This window comes from Protopterus annectens, chromosome 1.part0 (assembly GCF_019279795.1).
Source record: "Protopterus annectens isolate FY-2018-M chromosome 1.part0, PAN1.0, whole genome shotgun sequence".
NCBI classification, from domain to species: domain Eukaryota; kingdom Metazoa; phylum Chordata; order Ceratodontiformes; family Protopteridae; genus Protopterus; species Protopterus annectens.
The window spans coordinates 1,632,642,622-1,632,660,480 of record NC_056725.1 but is presented as its reverse complement, the minus strand read 5'-3'; the positions used below and the strand labels follow the sequence as shown (position 1 = coordinate 1,632,660,480).

General features: G+C 41.8%; 1 protein-coding gene across 1 annotated transcript in view; it reads right to left on the bottom strand.

Moving 5' to 3' along the window:
* SREBF2 (sterol regulatory element binding transcription factor 2) overlaps window positions 1-17,859 on the bottom strand; it is an 895,155-nt gene that overhangs the window by 808,033 nt on the left and 69,263 nt on the right. Inside the window, exon 2 of the mRNA XM_044068232.1 lies at window positions 13,146-13,493. Coding sequence (XP_043924167.1) covers window positions 13,146-13,493 — 348 coding nt within the window. The remainder of the gene's footprint in view (window positions 1-13,145; window positions 13,494-17,859) is intronic.

The window sequence follows — 17,859 nt, the reverse complement described above, 5'->3', positions numbered from 1 at the left end:
ATGTTCATACAATTTCCGAAATATCTCTACTACTCCACAAGATCACTGGTTATTTTTCTTACTATAGGCTCCCCGAGTTTGACAAAGTACAGTTTTGTACCTACCATAAATGTAGATGTCCGATAGGAATGCATCTGCAGTCCTTACAAATGGGTTGTCCTGTCATCAGGCAGCCCTTCGGTCGGCCGGATTCCAAAGTCTGGGTCTGGCCTCGGCTGGTGTCGCACTTCACCCGACGTCATAGCTGCAGTTATTCGGGTATAAAGGCATCAGCCGACGCCATTTTCCTCAGTGTTTCTTGCCCCAGATGCCAGGTGCCCTCTAGGAAGGCTAAATTTGGATAAATGCAAATGATTCCAAATAGTAGAAAGCAAACAAAAAATAAGCATGTATGTACATATATACAAACAAATACACCATAATAGATTCCCCAGCTAGCTACAAGATGGGCAAATACCCTAGGAGTACCACAGAGGGAAGGAGGGTGGGTAATCCTGACTGCAGATGCATTCCTATCAGACATCTACATTTATGGTAGGTACAAAACTGTACTATGCCCTTCAAGGATGCATCTGCAGTCCTTACAAATGGGTAGAATACCATAGCCAAACTGGGGGAGGAGGAGAAATAAAATTATGGTGTTGTTAAGATCCCTTGCAAAACAGCAGTGGCAAAACCTGCTCGGGATCTGGAGTATAAAGGTAAATTATAATGCTTGGCAAATGTATGCACGGAGCTCCAAGTAGCAGCCTCTAAAATGTCTTTGGTAGCCACTCCTCGTAGAAAAGCTGTGGTAGTGGCTGTAGCCCTTGTAGAGTGAGGCCTGATGTTTTCTGGAGTTTTCTTCCCATGGTAGGAGTAACAAAATCTAATGCAATTTCCTATCCACTTAGAGATTGTCTATTTTGAAATTGCTTTTCCTTCCATTCCTGTTGCATATGCTACCAGTAGCTGGTCAGTTTTTCTATTGCCCTTGGTCCTGTCCAGGTAGTAGCGTAATTGTCTATGCACATCCAAGGTATGCAACAGTCTTTCTCCCCTGTTCTGTGGGTTGGGGAAGAATGTAGGTAGGTGGATAGCCTGATTCAAAGATACTCTGGAGACCACCTTAGGCATAAAAGTAGGATTAGTTCTCATGGATACTCTATCTTGATGGAAGATCAGGAAGGGCTGTACTGCCATTAGTGCCTGTAGCTCAGATACCCTTCTTGCTGAAGTGATTGCCAGCAGGAAAGCAGTTTTCCATGATAAGTATTGTAATTCTGCTGTTGCTGCTGGTTCGAAAGGAGGAAGTGTCAATTTTTCTAGCACAAAGTTCAAGTCCCATGCTGGCAATGGTGGCTTCCTAGGTGGTTTTACATTTTTAATTCCTCTCAGAAACTGCCTGAGCAGAGGATGTGAGAAGACTGGAGGATCCAAGTCGTATTCTGCTGAAATAGCTGATGCATGAATCTTAATGGAAGAATAGGACAGGCCTTTGTGGAAGAGCTCTGCCAAGTATTCCAGGATGTTGGCTATGTTTACCAGTGACACATTTTCTCCTTTTGCAGTACTCCAAATGAAATATCTTTTCCATTTTGCTGAATAATTTTTTCTTGTTGAGGGTCTGCGAGCCTCCGAGATAATGTCCTTAACCCTTTGGGATAAATTTGGATTATTTGTTCTTATGCAATGTTCCAGGCAGTCAGCTGCAGTGTTTTCAGGTTTGGATGCAGGGTGTTGCAGTTGTTCTGTGTTAACAGCAAGGGAACAAGGGGTAGAGGCCATATTTGTTCCCGAGACATGCTCCTCAGTAATGGGTACCAATGTTGTCTTGGCCAGTCTGGAGCTATCAGAATGATCCTTGGACGGTCCTCTTTGATCTTCAATAGCACCTTGTGCATCAAAGGAAGTGGTGGGAATGCATATGCTGTCAGGTTTTTCCAGCTGAAAGATAGGGAGTCCACCTTCCAAGCAAGTGGGTGGTACGTCCTTGTGCAGAATTTCTTTAGTTGGTGATTGCGTGGGGATGCAAATAAGTCTATTTGTGGGAGCCCCCATTTTCTTGTAATGGTTTTGAAGATGTCCGGATGCAGCATCCATTCGTGGGCATCCGTGGTAGTTCTGCTTAGTATGTCTGCTAGAATGTTTTCTTTTCCTGGTACAAAAATTGCTTGTAACTGAATGTTGTAGCTCAGGGCCACATTCCAGAGGTCCATTGCCATCCGGCATAGAGGGTACGAATGTGTGCCTCCCTGTTTGTTGATGTACCACATAACTGTGGTGTTGTCTGTCCTTATCAACAGTTGACCTTGCCGAAGAAATGGTCTGAATGCCTGAATTGCCAGTTTTACTGCCAGCATTGCCTTTAGATTTATGTGTAGGTGCAGCTGGTCTTGAGTCCATAAACCTTGAATGCACTTGTCCAGCATGTGGGCCCCCCAACCGAGGTCTGAGGCGTCCGTTGTGATGGTTTGGCTTGGTTGAGTGTTGTGGAAGGGCAATCCTTTGTTTGATTGACAGGCCTGAGCCCACCATTGGAATTCTTGCTTCAGGCATGGAATTATTGGAATTTGGGTTTCTAGGCTGTGCTTGTGCTGAGACCATAAATTCCTTAGGTACCACTGTAACTTTCTCATATGCAGTCTGGCATGTGGAACCAATATTATGCAGGATGCCATGAAACCCAAGGCTTGCAGGACTTTTCTTGCTGTTAGATGGTTCTGCTTTGTTAATACCAAGAAGTAGAGAGGGAGTTGCTCCTGTTTTTCTACTGTTAGGAATGCCATTTGTTTCGTAGTGTCCAGCTCTGCACCCAAAAAGGTTATCCTTTGGGATGGTATCAGCCTTGACTTTTTTATATTGACTGTGTATCCCAGGGCTTGTAGTAGGTAAATGACCCTTTTCAAGTCTTCTGCTAGCTTGTTTTTGTTGTCCGCTTGTATCAGGCAGTCATCCAGGTAAGGGTAGATTTGGATTCCCTGAAGCCTGCAATGAGCAATTACTGATGCCAGGCATTTCGTGAACACTCTGGGCGCAGTAGATAAGCCAAAGGGCAATGCTGAGAATTGATAATGCTCTGATCCTGCAAGAAATCTGAGGTATCTTCTGCAATTTGGTCGTATGGGGACGTGCAGGTATGCCTCCTTGAGATCTAGAGTTACCAGCCAAGACTCCTTGCCCAGCATGGGAAGAAGCTGCTGTAGGGTCAGCATTTTGAATTTTGGAACTATGAGGAATGTGTTTAAAGCGGACAGGTCGAGAATAGGTCTCCATTTGCTTTCTTTTCTTGGTACCAGGAAGAGTCTGGAGTAAAATCCCTGTCCTTGCTCCATAGATGGTACCTTTTCCACAGCTCTCATCCTTAATAATTGAGTTATTTGTTTTAGAGCTTCTGCCTTTTGATTTGGAGGTAGGTTTGGCATTCCTCTCTTCCCTGGTAGAGTATGGAAATGAAACCTGTAACCTTGGTCTATTGTCTGCAAAATCCACTTGTCTCTTGTGATGTAATGCCAATTTACTGAAAATAAAGCTAGCTTTCCGCCCAAGGGTGCTTCTAGTTGTTCCCTGGTAGGCGGCGCTAGAGCCAAGTCACTGTGATTGTCCTGTAGTAGTGGTGGTGGCTGTGTCTGTGGCTGCACCTCGCTGGTTGTTGCCCTGCCACTGGCGTCCCCTGTAGGCACCCCTGGATTGGCTTCTGCCTCTTGAACGCCTATTCCTGCCTCTCTGAGCTCTGGAGGAGTCTGGAAAGGACCAATTCTTGGAGGGCCAATTCCTGCTAAACCTTGGAGGTTGGACCTGTAAGAAATCTTTCACTGTTTGGACAGATTTTGCCTTTTCTTCCATCTTCTTCAGCACCTGTTGTGCAGGAGAGCCAAACAAATTGATCTTGTCCATGGGAGCATCTAGTAGTTTTGATTTGACATGGTCTGGTAAGGCCTGCTCTTTTAACCACGCATGCCTTCTGATAACTGTGCCAGTCATGGCTGATCTAAAGGAAGCCTCCAGTGCATCATAGCCGCATTTTAAGGAATGGTTACTGACTTGCTGAATGTTATGTACCATTTCCTGAACAGATTTTTTGTCTAATGGTTCATCCGAGGACAGTTTTTTGGTTAACTGGTCTAGCATAAATTCTTGATACTGGATCATGTGGAATTGACAATTCAAGGCCCTAGCTGAAAGAGTGGCAGAAGTGTAAACTTTTTTACCCCATCTCTCTAAGGACCTGGATTCTCTTTCAGAGGGGAGGGGGTTTTTGGCAGAGGTAGCTGCTACAGCCTTAGGACCCTGGGAGATAGTCTCTGGATCTGCAAAGGGAGCCTTATACAAATGGTAATGCGTGTCCGGGACCCTGTAGTACCTATCGGGCTTAGCAGGGGCCGGAGGTAGAGAATCAGGAGCAGTACAAGCATCATTAAATGCATCATCTACAACAGAAAGAACTGGAGGTATGGCTAAAGGCCTATGTTGTGGTAAATGCAGAAAGGTTCTAAGCCTTTTTCTGGAGTCTGAAAAATCCTGGCCCTGCCACTGAAATTGTTCCCTCATAGCATGCAAGGTTTCCCCAAAGGAAAATTCCTCAGGCGGAGAGGCAGAAGGAATGGACTCTTCAGCATCAGAGTCTTCATAAGGGGAGAAAGGAGCCTCTGGAGGGTTTGTATTATCCGAATCATCAGAGGAATCATCTGTTGAAACAGGCTCAGGGGGCTCTGCTCTAGGCCTCTTCTTTGGAGGTGGATGAGAGGCCCTGTCTGGGTGAGGTTGGGATCCCCGGATTAAAGAAATGAGGTCCTCTGCTAAACTAAGCATTTGTGAACTAGAGCTAGGCCTGTGAGAGGGGATCTTAGCAGGCACAGATTTAGTAGTTTTAGCTGCTTTAGCCCTGGCAAAGGCCTTAATGGACATGGAAGCAGGTGGCCTAGCAGCTCCATGTGCAGGGGTAGAAATATCCAAGGGGATAGTGTCAGATAATTCCTGAGAAACTGCAAGAGCAGGAGTGATTTCAGAAGCCGATTCCACCAGGTTGGAAGAGGCCTCGGTAGGAGGTAAGTTTTCGGCTGAAGGAAGAACCGCTTGCTCGGTTTCAGCCGAAACTGAAACACTCGCGGTTGGCTTAACCGTGGTTTCGGCCGAAACTGCGGACCGCGAGTGTCGGTCCTTCTCCTTGCACTTTTTAGATATTTGCGTAGTCGGAGGATCTGACGGCATAATGTAAGCAAAATCAGAGCCGAAAAACTCCTCAGCAAATTCCGACCGACGTCCAAGCGTCCGTCGGTTAAAAGAAGCACAGGCTAGACAAGCTGCTACGTCGTGGTCTGGGCCTAAACAAGGTAAGCAGTAAGAGTGGAAATCTTTATGAGGTATTTGTTTCCCACAAGTTAAACAGTTATTCACTTTTTCTGACATCGGCTGAGGCAAGAAAGGGTCCCCAACGGGGTACTTAGCTTTTTAGAAGTCTTCGGTAGTAGTAGACGTATTCGGTAGTAGTAATCTCTGGTTCTGACCGACCGGCACTTGCGAACAGCTTCTGCTTCGGGTGCCACAAGGCAAGAAAGACTGAGGAAAATGGCGTCGGCTGATGCCTTTATACCCGAATAACTGCAGCTATGACGTCGGGTGAAGTGCGACACCAGCCGAGGCCAGACCCAGACTTTGGAATCCGGCCGACCGAAGGGCTGCCTGACGACAGGACAACCCATTTGTAAGGACTGCAGATGCATCCTTGAAGGACATCAACCTTTCCTAATTTCTAAATCATTGTTTTACAAGATTTTGTGCTCTGGAGTTCTTACCAAAAATCAGTTGCTCAACAGCAATCTTTTTAAACTCATGCATATTATCCAAATATTCCCTTACTGTTTTTCTTTAGCACTCTGCAGTTGTGCCCCTTTTTGTTCTGTAAGATTCCATTTATTCTGCAATACTTTAACCTTTGTCATCCTCTCTAAATAATTCCTGTTACTTTTTAACCATAACTCTTTTTCTTTTACTTCTACTGGTTTTTAAGCTGCACTTTCATTTTATCCCACTCACTAGCTACAACTTCTGCGGAAATTTCTATCTTCCCTAATAACTCTTGAATAATTTCCACTACCCATTCCTTAAATTCTGCTGTCTTTAACTGGTGAGGGGAGCCCCCTTGTATAATTTTTACTTCATTATTCTGCATTTTTATCACAGTTGTTATTGACATATTATCTGAAATAGTCACTGGATACGTGTCAAAGCTTTCAGTTAAATGCATGTTGCTGTGAAATATAACTTCTGTCTAGTCTAGCTCAGTTATTGTACATTGAGGAATAAATATATTTGTCTTGCCTTTCACGATAATCTTGTAATTCTAGGTTTGATTTAAAGTAACCTTGGAAATCTATATTGACTCTCTCAGGGCAGTAATGATGACTAAGGTGCACTATGCATGAGGACGGCACAGTCTGAACTATATTTATTTATAAATTGTGCAACAAAATGTTATGATAAAATAGAAAAAAAATCCTAAAAACATTTCAGAGTATTTATTTTTTTTTTTTTATATCTACTTGTAGCAATAGTTGAAGAAATGAAAAAAGTGTTTTGTATGAAAAATGAAAAATATTATTCCGGAGAATGCAGCGGGGTAAAATGTGGCAAAAATATACGCCAAGTATAAGCAATGTGTAACATAAAAAGAAGGGCCTTTTTAACATAAACATCTTTAAGTGATATCATAACTGAACAGGGAGCATCACTGGATTTGATTGAAAGGCTCAGATATAATAAAATGTTATTTAAGACTTTGTACACTCATAAAGGCAACTGCCAAGGTAACTCTTTGTCAGGAAAATAAGCCAGCCTACATTTGGCTATTGTATCATGTTTTCTATTTGGAGCACAGCACTTGTTCTTCCTTCTGCAGAAGTACTTACAGCAATAATCATCTCCCACAATGAACAAACAGACTCTCAGCTGCACATTCTCATCAGTCTCCCATGTGCACTTCCAAGTCTTGGGAGAAGAATCAAATCCACGTCACCTAGAGAGTGGTCAGGGTGCCGTTACTCGAATCCAGAGCCAGCAGGGCAAACCAAAGTATTGTCTGTGCATGTTCAAGTCAGCATAATACAATGCAGTTATCTCACCTGCAGAGGCAATATCCAGAGTATCTGCCTCCTCTCATTTAAAAGGCATAACAATTGCATTAAAGTGGTTAAAAGAAAGGACTTGTGTCTGCTGTACGTTCTGTTCGAGGAATGCTTACCTGAGGATTAGCCAAGTGCCACTCTTGATGTGCTTTTGTTTGAGTGATTAGTCTGCCCACTGCTAAAAGGGATAAATATCATGTAGTAGTGAAAAAACATCTTCATGATTGAATGTTACATAATGCAATGAGCAGTTCCCTCTCCCATTCAAGCTGCAGTCAGAATCAGAAACCGTCCAAAAAAAGTGATCACCACTTGAAATTGTTGCCCTTACTTGTACAGAAACACACAGACAAATACAAGGCCAGTCTAAAATGACAAGCTTGATAGCAACATTTCCCTCAATAAGTAATCCAAGAAAAGCCTGACTAAATCCTAAACCAGCGAAACATTCCAATTGTAACTGTACCTGTGAAGCCTTGCAGCAACCTCAGATATCTGTGATTATGCGACAAGAAACAGCACAAGAAAGTAATGTAATAGGAGTTGCAACATGTCCACTAGTACAGCTATTCATACTGGCTGTTTTTATGGTCTGATGATATCAGTTGCCTTCAGTGGTGTAGTAATAATATTCTATCTACCATTAATTACCACTGCTAGCATCAATGATCAGAAAACTTCATAAAGACATCCACTACTGAAACAAAAGGCACCAAGACTCTCCCGCTGGTCCCAGAAAGTGCACAGCCAGGACCAGATTTCTACATAAGCTAAACTCACAGTCTGAAGTGGCCTCTCAGTTTCAGAATTTTTTTCATTTATTACATTTATTATAATTTCATATGTGAAAGTCTCTACAAATTAAATTCCTAGTAATACAGGTCTTGAAACCGAATACTTAAATGCATACTTTTAAAGCTGTAAAGTAGAAACCCTTCCCCCAGCTCTGCACAGCTTTATCCTTATCTACCCTTTACTCAAATGACAATGTTACAGTGTCAGACTGGAAAGAACCAGATGGCAGAGGATATCCTGTTCCTGTATGAATTATGTCTCAATATGTGGACTCTAGCAACTGCAGCCTTGCACTAAGCTTCATAATGATGATGCTGCACTGAAAACTCTGCAAGAAAAGAATGTCACCTGTGTATTGCATCTACATGTGTAGAATTACGGCAGTATTATTAAATTACCCTCATGCAGCACACAAGTGAGCTTCTTATAAATGATCACAGCTAGACAGCACACTGAAAGCTACAGCGAAAGGCTGAATTATTAAAAGAAGGCTGTAATCTACAGTCAAAATAAAAAAATCATCCAATAATCTTTTATGTGAGGGGAGAGATAGGCCCTCTGTACCCCTATAATGCCTACAACATATAAACACCAAGTCTAAGGATGCACTACATCTGGGAAAATAAAAATAAATAATCAAAAATGTGCAATCTCTTGCATCCTAGAGCTAACTCAGAAATCATAATTAGTGATCAACATTTAGAATGAAGATCACTAGTAGAGTGATTTTAAGCCTGATACCAGACAGACAATAAGGCCCAGAGCTTAGATGAATAACCATCAAAAATCCTTGGAAACAAGGCCAAGATTCTGGCAAAACCTCAGACAAATAAATTTAAAAGACTACTAGGCTATGGAAAGACACTAGAGGAAAGGAAGAGCAAAGTAGTGGTGTTTCTTAACAAATGAGGAAACAGAATTAACCTGGGAAACTACAGCCAGGTCTGTCTAACCTAAAAGGCAAGGAATGTGACAGAAAAGCTTCTTAAAGAAAGGCTGGTGATGTTTCTGGCATTCAACAAACTACACTCCACGAATCATAAAGGATTCAAATCAGAGAGTGCTGTCACGCTATCCTAATCCAGTTTTATAACTGGGTTACAGTGAAGTGGGGCAGAGACATACCTCAAAATTTTAGGAAGGCATATGAAGTCTCTCAAAGATGTTCAAGTGCTCCAATGAACAGGGGTGGGGAACATGACAGGTGGCTGAAAGGAAGGATTCGAAGGATGATAGAAATCTACACTAGGGAAAATGGGTGATGAGTGGTGTACAACGGTTCTAGTCCATGTTTTTCAGTATGTTTATTTCTGACATATTATAGGGAAGCCAGAATAGAAGCCACCTATTTGCAGATGGTTCCAAGACAATACCATAGCAGGAGATGAAAGGGATAGAATAAGGAGGAATTTTGACAAATTTATAAAATATGCAAAGAGGTGTCAGTTCAGAATCCGCACAAGCAAATGCAATGAGTTACATAAGGGCTACAATAACCTGGGAACAAGGTGCAGAAAGAGTGACAATAAGGACACTACTAGACCATGAAGGACGAGTTTAAAGTCTGCAGCCAAAGCCACAATGATGCTCAGATGCATCCTGAAAGAAAAAGACTCCAGAGAAAGGCAGGTATTTAATCAACTCTACTGAGCACTAGTCAGACTTGATCTGGCAAGCTGCAAGCAGTCCAGGACAATACAGCTTTAATGGAAAAGGTGCAAAGGAAAGTAGCAAGGGTAGTTAATGGATGGAAGGGACAGACTATGAACAGAGGCCAGGACATGGAGACTCTATACAATGGAATAATGAAAGGAAAAGAGTCAAAGGGGGTCAAGGTACATAGGATTGTGAAGAGGTGAAACTAAGCAGGAAGGATATGGAGATTAGAGACAGCACCAACCGCAATCATGAAATACAATGAGGACCTCAGGACATTCTATTTCACAGAGACATTTGCTGGCTTATATAATGGGTCACTACAGAAAGCAGTGGACAGTGCCACATCTAATGAATTCTCGAGGGATTTGTGGTGCTGTTATAAAAGAGAAGATGTGAAGATGAATGGAATAGCTGCAAGGTGCTACCTGCAATCCATGGACACAATAGATACATTTTTTCCTTGTCTGTAGCAATATCAAAGAAACATACTTCCTGAGCAAGGGGCCAGAGGAGCAAAAATCAAAAATCTCAAAATTGTAACAACTCCTCTAATAAGACACAACAGCTGGTATATATAAAAGCAAAGTTTTATTAAAACAGAGTAAGTGCTTTCACGTTCACTAAGAACGCTTCATCACACTACAAACCATCACAAACACACACTTCATAAATACAGTGAACCAATCAAAAAGCACCATCATTAATCAATCAGAGCTGCAATTGTTTTAATTAAGACCTCTCAATTCAGACCTAAAATAAGCTATAACCCACTTCTTATCCTTCAGCATGATCAAAACCATCTCCACTACTGCACTACTAAAACTGCATTAGCTAAATGGTTAAATTAACATAATTTCAAAAAGTTTGCATAATTGAAAACTGTATCACAAGTGCATTGTGACTAAATATATATTTATGCATGATAAAAGGAATATATAAACAGACCCCATTTCGTCATGATCACATGACCATACTGCATGTCAAAGTTCATAATGTAAACAATGCAAAATTTCTCTTTCCATATATTCAACAAATATGTATATAAAAAAGATTAACTAAAACATAGAATGGAAGTTACAGAACTATCTGCTATCTACACACTAAGTATTGCTAACTGAATGCTTTTGAGTTGGTAAACAGATATATAATCTATACATATATAACTCATTCAGTAACAAAAATATAATTTTTGTTGCGTTTTAAGCAGCTTGAATCTAAATGCAACAATGTGCTCACAACTGGGATCAATATGCATCTTCAGTAGCAGATGGACTGAAAGAGGCAGCTATTACGTTAGTAAAAACAACCCTAACACTCCATCCTACGAAGCTGTCTCAAGACGATCACATGTCCCAAACCCCTTTAAACCACTTCTGTAGTGCGGAAGAAGCAAAACACTACAGCAGCTATATAAACAGCATCTCCTCGTCAAGAAAAACACTATACATAATCAGATCCTAAATAAGACATAAATCAAAAACTCTCAAGAGCAAAAATGTCACAGCGCAACACACTATCAGATCTCTCTACTATAGGGAACCCATTCAATCTACCGACTGAGCTCTCAATTACGTTATAACAACTTCAAACTAGGTGCATCAATATACTTTCACAACAATAAATGTGTAACATCCATAACAGTAAAGTGAAGCATATCACTAATAAGGTGGTAACTGCAATGCAGGCAACACATCCTGTAACACTGTCTCAGAGGCCACATGATCCAATCCCAATAAACTACTTCTAAGATGCAGGTAACTAAAACAGTGCACTGGTTACATAGAAATGTAAAACAGTCTCCTACTAAAAGGAAATAGTATTAAAAAAAATCAATTCCTAAATAAATTTAAATCAGAACTCACAAAGACAAAAATGTGATACCACAACACAATATTAAATCACTCTACCTATTAGGAGACAAGATCAACTAACATCACTCAAACTATCCTGTCTAAAAAGTATAGATGTAGAAACTCTTACGTGAGATCGGCTTACATTTCAAAAACGTTATTAAAGAGAAAGTGTCATTTAGCCCAAAGCTCCTATCTGTTTGTAAATTAATAATCCACCTCTGTTTTAGAGCCTCGGTCCAATTTTTAATGTCAGTCTCCTCGATATCACTAGGTACTACACTCAAAACTAAAAGCCTAAATGTTTGTGCCGACCCTGCTTGTACTACATGTTTCTCTGTGGTTATAGAAATGTCTCTCTTGGCTATTTTGTAAGCATGTTCTCTTACCCTTTCTCTCAGTGTCCTGTTAGTTTTACCAATATAAAATATAAACTCTAGGACAGCCGACACAATACGCTAAATATACTAAATTGGAGGAGGAGCAATTAGTAAATAAATAGGTGGAGGGATGTGTAAACGTATTATTATTGGCCATGAGTTTTGTTTATCGAACAAGCTTGATTTACATAGATCGTTCATTTTATATTGATTTGTCAGAATTTTATTAACAGCAATAGAGCGCATTCAGTAGACTGAATGGGTTCCCTATAGTAGAGAGATCTTATACTGTGTTGAGCTATGACATTTTTGTTCTTCAGAGTTTTTGATTCATGTCATATTTAGGATCTGATTTATTATAGCACTTTTCTTGATGAGGAGATGCTTTTTATATAGTTGCTGTAGTGTTTTGTTTCTTCACCACTTCAGAAGTGGTTTAATGGGATATGGGACATGATCGTCTTGAGACAGCGTCATAGGATGGAGTGTTAGAGTTGTTTTTACTAACATAATAGCGACATGTTTCAATCCATCTGCTACGGAAGATGCATATTAATCGCAGCAGTATAGATTATATATCTATTTACCAACTCAAATGCATTCAGTTAGCAATACTTAGTGTGTAGATTACAGATAGCTCTGTAACTTCCATTCTATGTGACATTTTGCATTGTTTACATTGTGAACTTCAATATGTAGTATGATCACGTGATCATAGCGCAATGGGTTCTATTTGTTTACTGCCTTTTAATCATGCATAAGCATACGTTCAGTCACAATGCACTTGTGATAAAGTTTTCAATTATGCGAACATTTTGAAATTATGTTAATTTAGTAGTTTAGCTAATGCAGTAGCTAGTGCAGTACCAGAGATGTTTTTGATCATGACGAAGGATATAAATTTCCATTCATTATAATGACCTGTTCTTTTCCTTTCTAGGACAAGTTCACAAGAGTAAGAATGTTAAATATTTCCATGGTTGCACACGGCATTCGGAATTACATTTCATTGAGCTCACCCACAATTTTAGTCAGTGTACTTTCTTGGCAGGCTAACCCCTGGCTTCCATCCAGGTGCTTCTGTTGCACTAGGAACGCATACTACCATCAACATGCAAAAAGATGAACAACAATCCATTAGCCAGACTGGAAAGATGTTAGGCTGCTAAATAAACCCGGGGTGTTGGTGGCAGAATTATGGATAAAACCTATGCACCAAAAAATGCTTCAGTGATGACACTTAGCAATGTGGGAATTCAGACCTAAGGGCGCAGTGCTGTCCTGTCATTTCAAGAGACTACGTTTTACCATAATCACCATCATAAATTAGAAGTGAGATACTCTGAAAAAAAGGTTACCTTGAAAGTTACTTGTAGGGGTCTGGTAGATCACTGGCTGTTGTACAATCCTAGTGTGTGGGGAAGAACAGATACTTGGAGCAATCATCACAGTCTGCTGCTGAACTTGAGGACGAGGCTGTAGAAGTGGTACAGTCCGTTGGGGAACAGGAGATGGAGTCTGTGGCAGACTGGGCTGAAGTGGCTGAGACTGGGATGTAGCTTGGAACTGCTGAACTTGAAGCTCCTGCTGAGGATATGTTCTGAGAGGGGTCTGGTTCATGGAGTCGCCATGAAAGCTCGAAATAAACTGGTCTTCAAACAGATCAGGAAGATCACCATTCTGATTACTGACAAACTGCAGCATTTCTAGGAGACAAAAAATAAAAATCTAGTTAAAAATATAGTACATAATGAACTCCACTGAGGCTGATGTCAGCTCAAAAGGAACAAAGGCTCACCATACTGTGAACTTCTACAGCAAGACCTTATGCTACATAAATAGAATATTACTAATCTGCACCAATTTTCCAGTTGTGGTGTAGTGTTTCCACCTTACAGTATTAATGATGGTTAGTGTACTAACTGTTGGATATCTGAAGAAGTGAAGTTCACACAGAAAAAGTACAGTTGTGTACCTACCATAAATGTAGATGTTCGAGTGTATTCACTGTTGCAGTCATTACTCTTGGGTTATCCTGCTGGCAGGCTACCCGCAGTCGGCCTGAATTCCAAAGTATTGGTCCGGCGTCGGTTGCTGCTGTCTCTTCCCTGACGTCAGTGCGCCAGGGGTATAAAAGATGCAGCCGACACCATTTTCTTCAGTTTTTCTTGCCCCAGATGTCAGGTGCCCCCAAAAGGGTAGGCTAAATTAATTATGCCAATAAACATGCATGCACTAAAGTAAACATTTCCTTCATCTACAAGCAAATACACTACATAGGTTGTATAGAATAGAGAAGTACAGATAAGACCCAGCAAAAGAAATGGGGGTGGTGGAAGGGTAACCTGGACTGCAACAGTGAATACACTCGAACATCTACATTTATGGTAGGTACACAACTGTACTATGTTCATCGTGTTTCACTGTTGCAGTCATTACTCTTGGGTTGAATCCCAAATCTGAGGATGGGTGGCTGGACTAAATAGGATTAGGAGAGGCTATGAGGCCCTGAAGAACTGCGGTGGCAAAGCCTGCTCTGGATTTAGAGTAGAGAGGTAAGTGGTAGTGCTTAGTAAAAGTGTGCACTGAACTCCAAGTTGCAGCCTCTAAGATGTCTTTGGTTGGTACTCCTCTGAGGAAAGCTGCTGAAGTGGCTGCTGCTCTGGTTGAATGTGGCCTAATGCCCTTAGGCATTGATTTGCCATGCTGTGAGTAGCAGAAAAGTACAGTTTTGTACCTACCATAAATGTAGATGTCCGAACTGGATAGCATCTGCAGTCATAACAACTGGGTTGTCCTGTCGTCAGGCAGCCCTTCAGTCGGCCGGATTCCAAAGTCCGGGTCCGGCTTCGGCTGATGTTGCACTTCACCCGACGTCATCTCTGTTGGTCTTCGGGTATAAAAGCATCAGCCGACGCCATTTTCCTCAGTGTTTCTTGCCCCAGATGCCAGTAGCCCTCTTGAAGGCTAAAATTTGGATAGATGCCAATGTTTCCAAAAAGATAGAGGTAAACACAAAAATAAGCATGTATGTACATATATACAAACAAATACACCATAAAGACTCCCAGCACCAGCTAGCTTTTAGGAGGGTAAACAGCCTAGGAGTACCACAGAGGGGAAGGAGGGAGGGTAATCCTGACTGCAGATGCTATCCAGTTCGACATCTACATTTATGGTAGGTACAAAACTGTACTATGTCCTTCATGGATGCATCTGCAGTCATAACAACTGGGTAGAATACCATAGCCAACTAGGGAGGAGGATAAAAGTAGATTATGGTGTGTTTAGGATCCCTTGCAGTACAGCAGTGGCAAACCCTGCTCGGGATCTGGAATATAGAGGCAAATTATAATGCTTGGCAAATGTATGCACGGAGGTCCAAGTAGCCGCCTCAATAATGTCTTTGGTTGCCACTCCTCGTAAGAAGGCTGTGGTAGTGGCTGTTGCCCTTGTAGAATGAGGTCTTATGTTCTGTGGAATTGGTTTTCCATGGAAGGAGTAACAGAATCGTATGCAATTTCCTATCCATTTGGAGATTGTCTGTTTGGAAATAGCTTTTCCTTCCCTTCCTGTTGCATAGGCTACAAAAAGTTGGTCAGTCTTTCTGCTATTTTTGTTCTGTCCAAGTAGTAGCGTAGCTGTCTATGTACATCCAAGGTATGCAGTATTCTTTCCCTCTGTTTTGTGGGTTGGGAAAGAAGGTAGGTAGGTGGATTGCCTGGTTTAAAGACACTCTGGATACCACCTTAGGCATAAATGTAGGATTAGTCCTCATGGACACTCTATCTTGGTGGCAGATTAGGAAGGGTTGCACTGCCATTAAGGCCTGTAGTTCTGAAACCCTCCTTGCTGAAGTAATTGCCAGTAGGAAAGCAGTTTTCCATGACAGGTGTTGTAGGTCTGCTGTTGCTGCTGGTTCAAAGGGTGATAGTGTCAACTTTTCTAGCACAAAGTTTAAGTCCCAAGCTGGTAATGGTGGTTTCCTTGGAGGTTTTACATTCTTGATTCCTCTGAGGAACTGCCTGAGCAAAGGTGCGAAAAACAGGTGGATCAAAGCTGTATTCTGCTGAAATAGCTGATGCATGTATCTTGATGGAGGAGTAGGACAGGCCTGAATGAAGAAGTTCGCCAGATACTCCAGAATGTTAGGCATATCTATGTTTGACACATCTTTTCCTCTTTCCGTACTCCAAATGACAAACCTTTTCCATTTTCCAGCATAGTTCCTTCTTGTTGAAGGTCTGCGTGCTTCAAGAATAATGTCTTTAACTCTTTGGGAAAGTTCTGGATTAGCTGCTGCTATGTGATGTTCCATGCAGTCAGTTGCAACGTTTTAGGTTTGGATGTATGATGCTGTTGTTGTTCTGAGTTAACATCAAAGGCATCAGGGTATTGGCCACATATTGTTCGAGACATGCTCCTCAGCAGTGGGTACCAGTGTTGTCTTGGCCAGTTTGGAGCTATCAGGATTATCCTTGGACGTTCTTCCTTGATTTTTAGTAGTACTTTGTGTATCAAGGGAAGAGGTGGGAATGCATATGCTGTTAGGCCTTTCCAGCTGAAGGAGAGCGAATCCACTTTCCATGCTAGTGGGTGGAATGTCCTTGTGCAGAACTTTTTGAGCTGGTGATTGAGAGGTGATGCGAATAGATCTATCTGAGGCATTCCCCATTTCTTTGAGATGGTCTTGAAGATGTCCGGGTGCAGCTTCCATTCGTGGGCATCCGATGTGGTTCTGCTTAATATGTCTGCTAGAGTATTTTCTTTTCCTGGTACAAATATTGCCTGTAACTGGATGTTGTAGCTGAGTGCCAGGGTCCACAGCTCCAAAGTCATTCTGCATAGGGGTATGAATGAGTGCCTCCCTGTTTGTTGATGTACCACATGACTGTGGTGTTGTCTGTCCTTATCATCAACTGGCCCTCTTGGAGAAATGGTTTGAACTTTTGGATTGCCAGTTTTACTGCCAGCATTTCTTTTAGGTTGATGTGCAGGTGAAGTTGATCCTGTGTCCACAATCCTTGCACGCATTTGTCCAGCATGTGGGCCCCCATCCTAGGTCTGAAGCGTCTGTTGTGATGGTCTGGCTTGCTTGACATCTGCGAAAGGGTAGGCCTGGGTTTGACTGACATGCCTGAGCCCACCATAGGAACTCCTGCTTTAAGCATGGAATTAGTGGGATTTCTGTTTCTAGGCTGTGTCTGTGTTGGGACCATAAATTCTTTAGGTACCACTGTAGTTTTCTCATATGTAGTCTGGCAAATGGGACCAAGATTATGCATGATGCCATGAAGCCCAAGGCCTGCAGTACTTTTCTTGCTGTTAACTTGTTCAGTTTTGTTAGTGCCAAGAAGTAAAGAGGGAGTTCTTTTGTTTTTCTGTAGTCAGGAATGCCATTTGTTTTACTGTGTCCAATTCAGCCCAAGAATGTCCTTGTTTGGGATGGTATCAGCCTTGACTTTTGTAAATTGACTGTGTATCCCAGTGCTTGTAGCAAGTAAATGACCCTTTGTAAATCTGTTGTCAGCTTGCTTTTGTTGTCCCTTGTAGCAGGCAGTCGTCCAGGTATGCGTAAATTTGAATTCCCTGTAGTCTGCAATGGCGATTACTGATGCCAGGCATTTTGTGAATACTCTGGGCGCAGTAGATAAGCCAAAGGGCAATGCTGAGAATTGATAGTGCTCTGATCCTGCAAGAAATCTGAGGTATCTTCTGCAGATTGGTCGAATGGGGACGTGCAGGTATGCCTCCTTGAGATCTAGAGTTACCAGCCAAGACTCCTTGCCCAGCATGGGAAGAAGTTGCTGTAGGGTCAGCATTTTGAATTTTGGGACAATGATGTATGTATTTAAGGTGGACAGGTCGAGAATTGGTCTCCAACTTTTTCCTTTCTTGGAACTAGGAATAGTCTGGAGTAGAACCCTTTCCTTGCTCTGCTGTTGGCACTCTTTCCACAGCTCTCATGTTTGCTAACTCCATTATCTGTTGTAGTGCCTCTGTTTTTGATTTGGAGGTAGATTTGGCATTCCTCTTTTGACTGGTAAAGTGTGGAAGTGAAACCGTAACCTT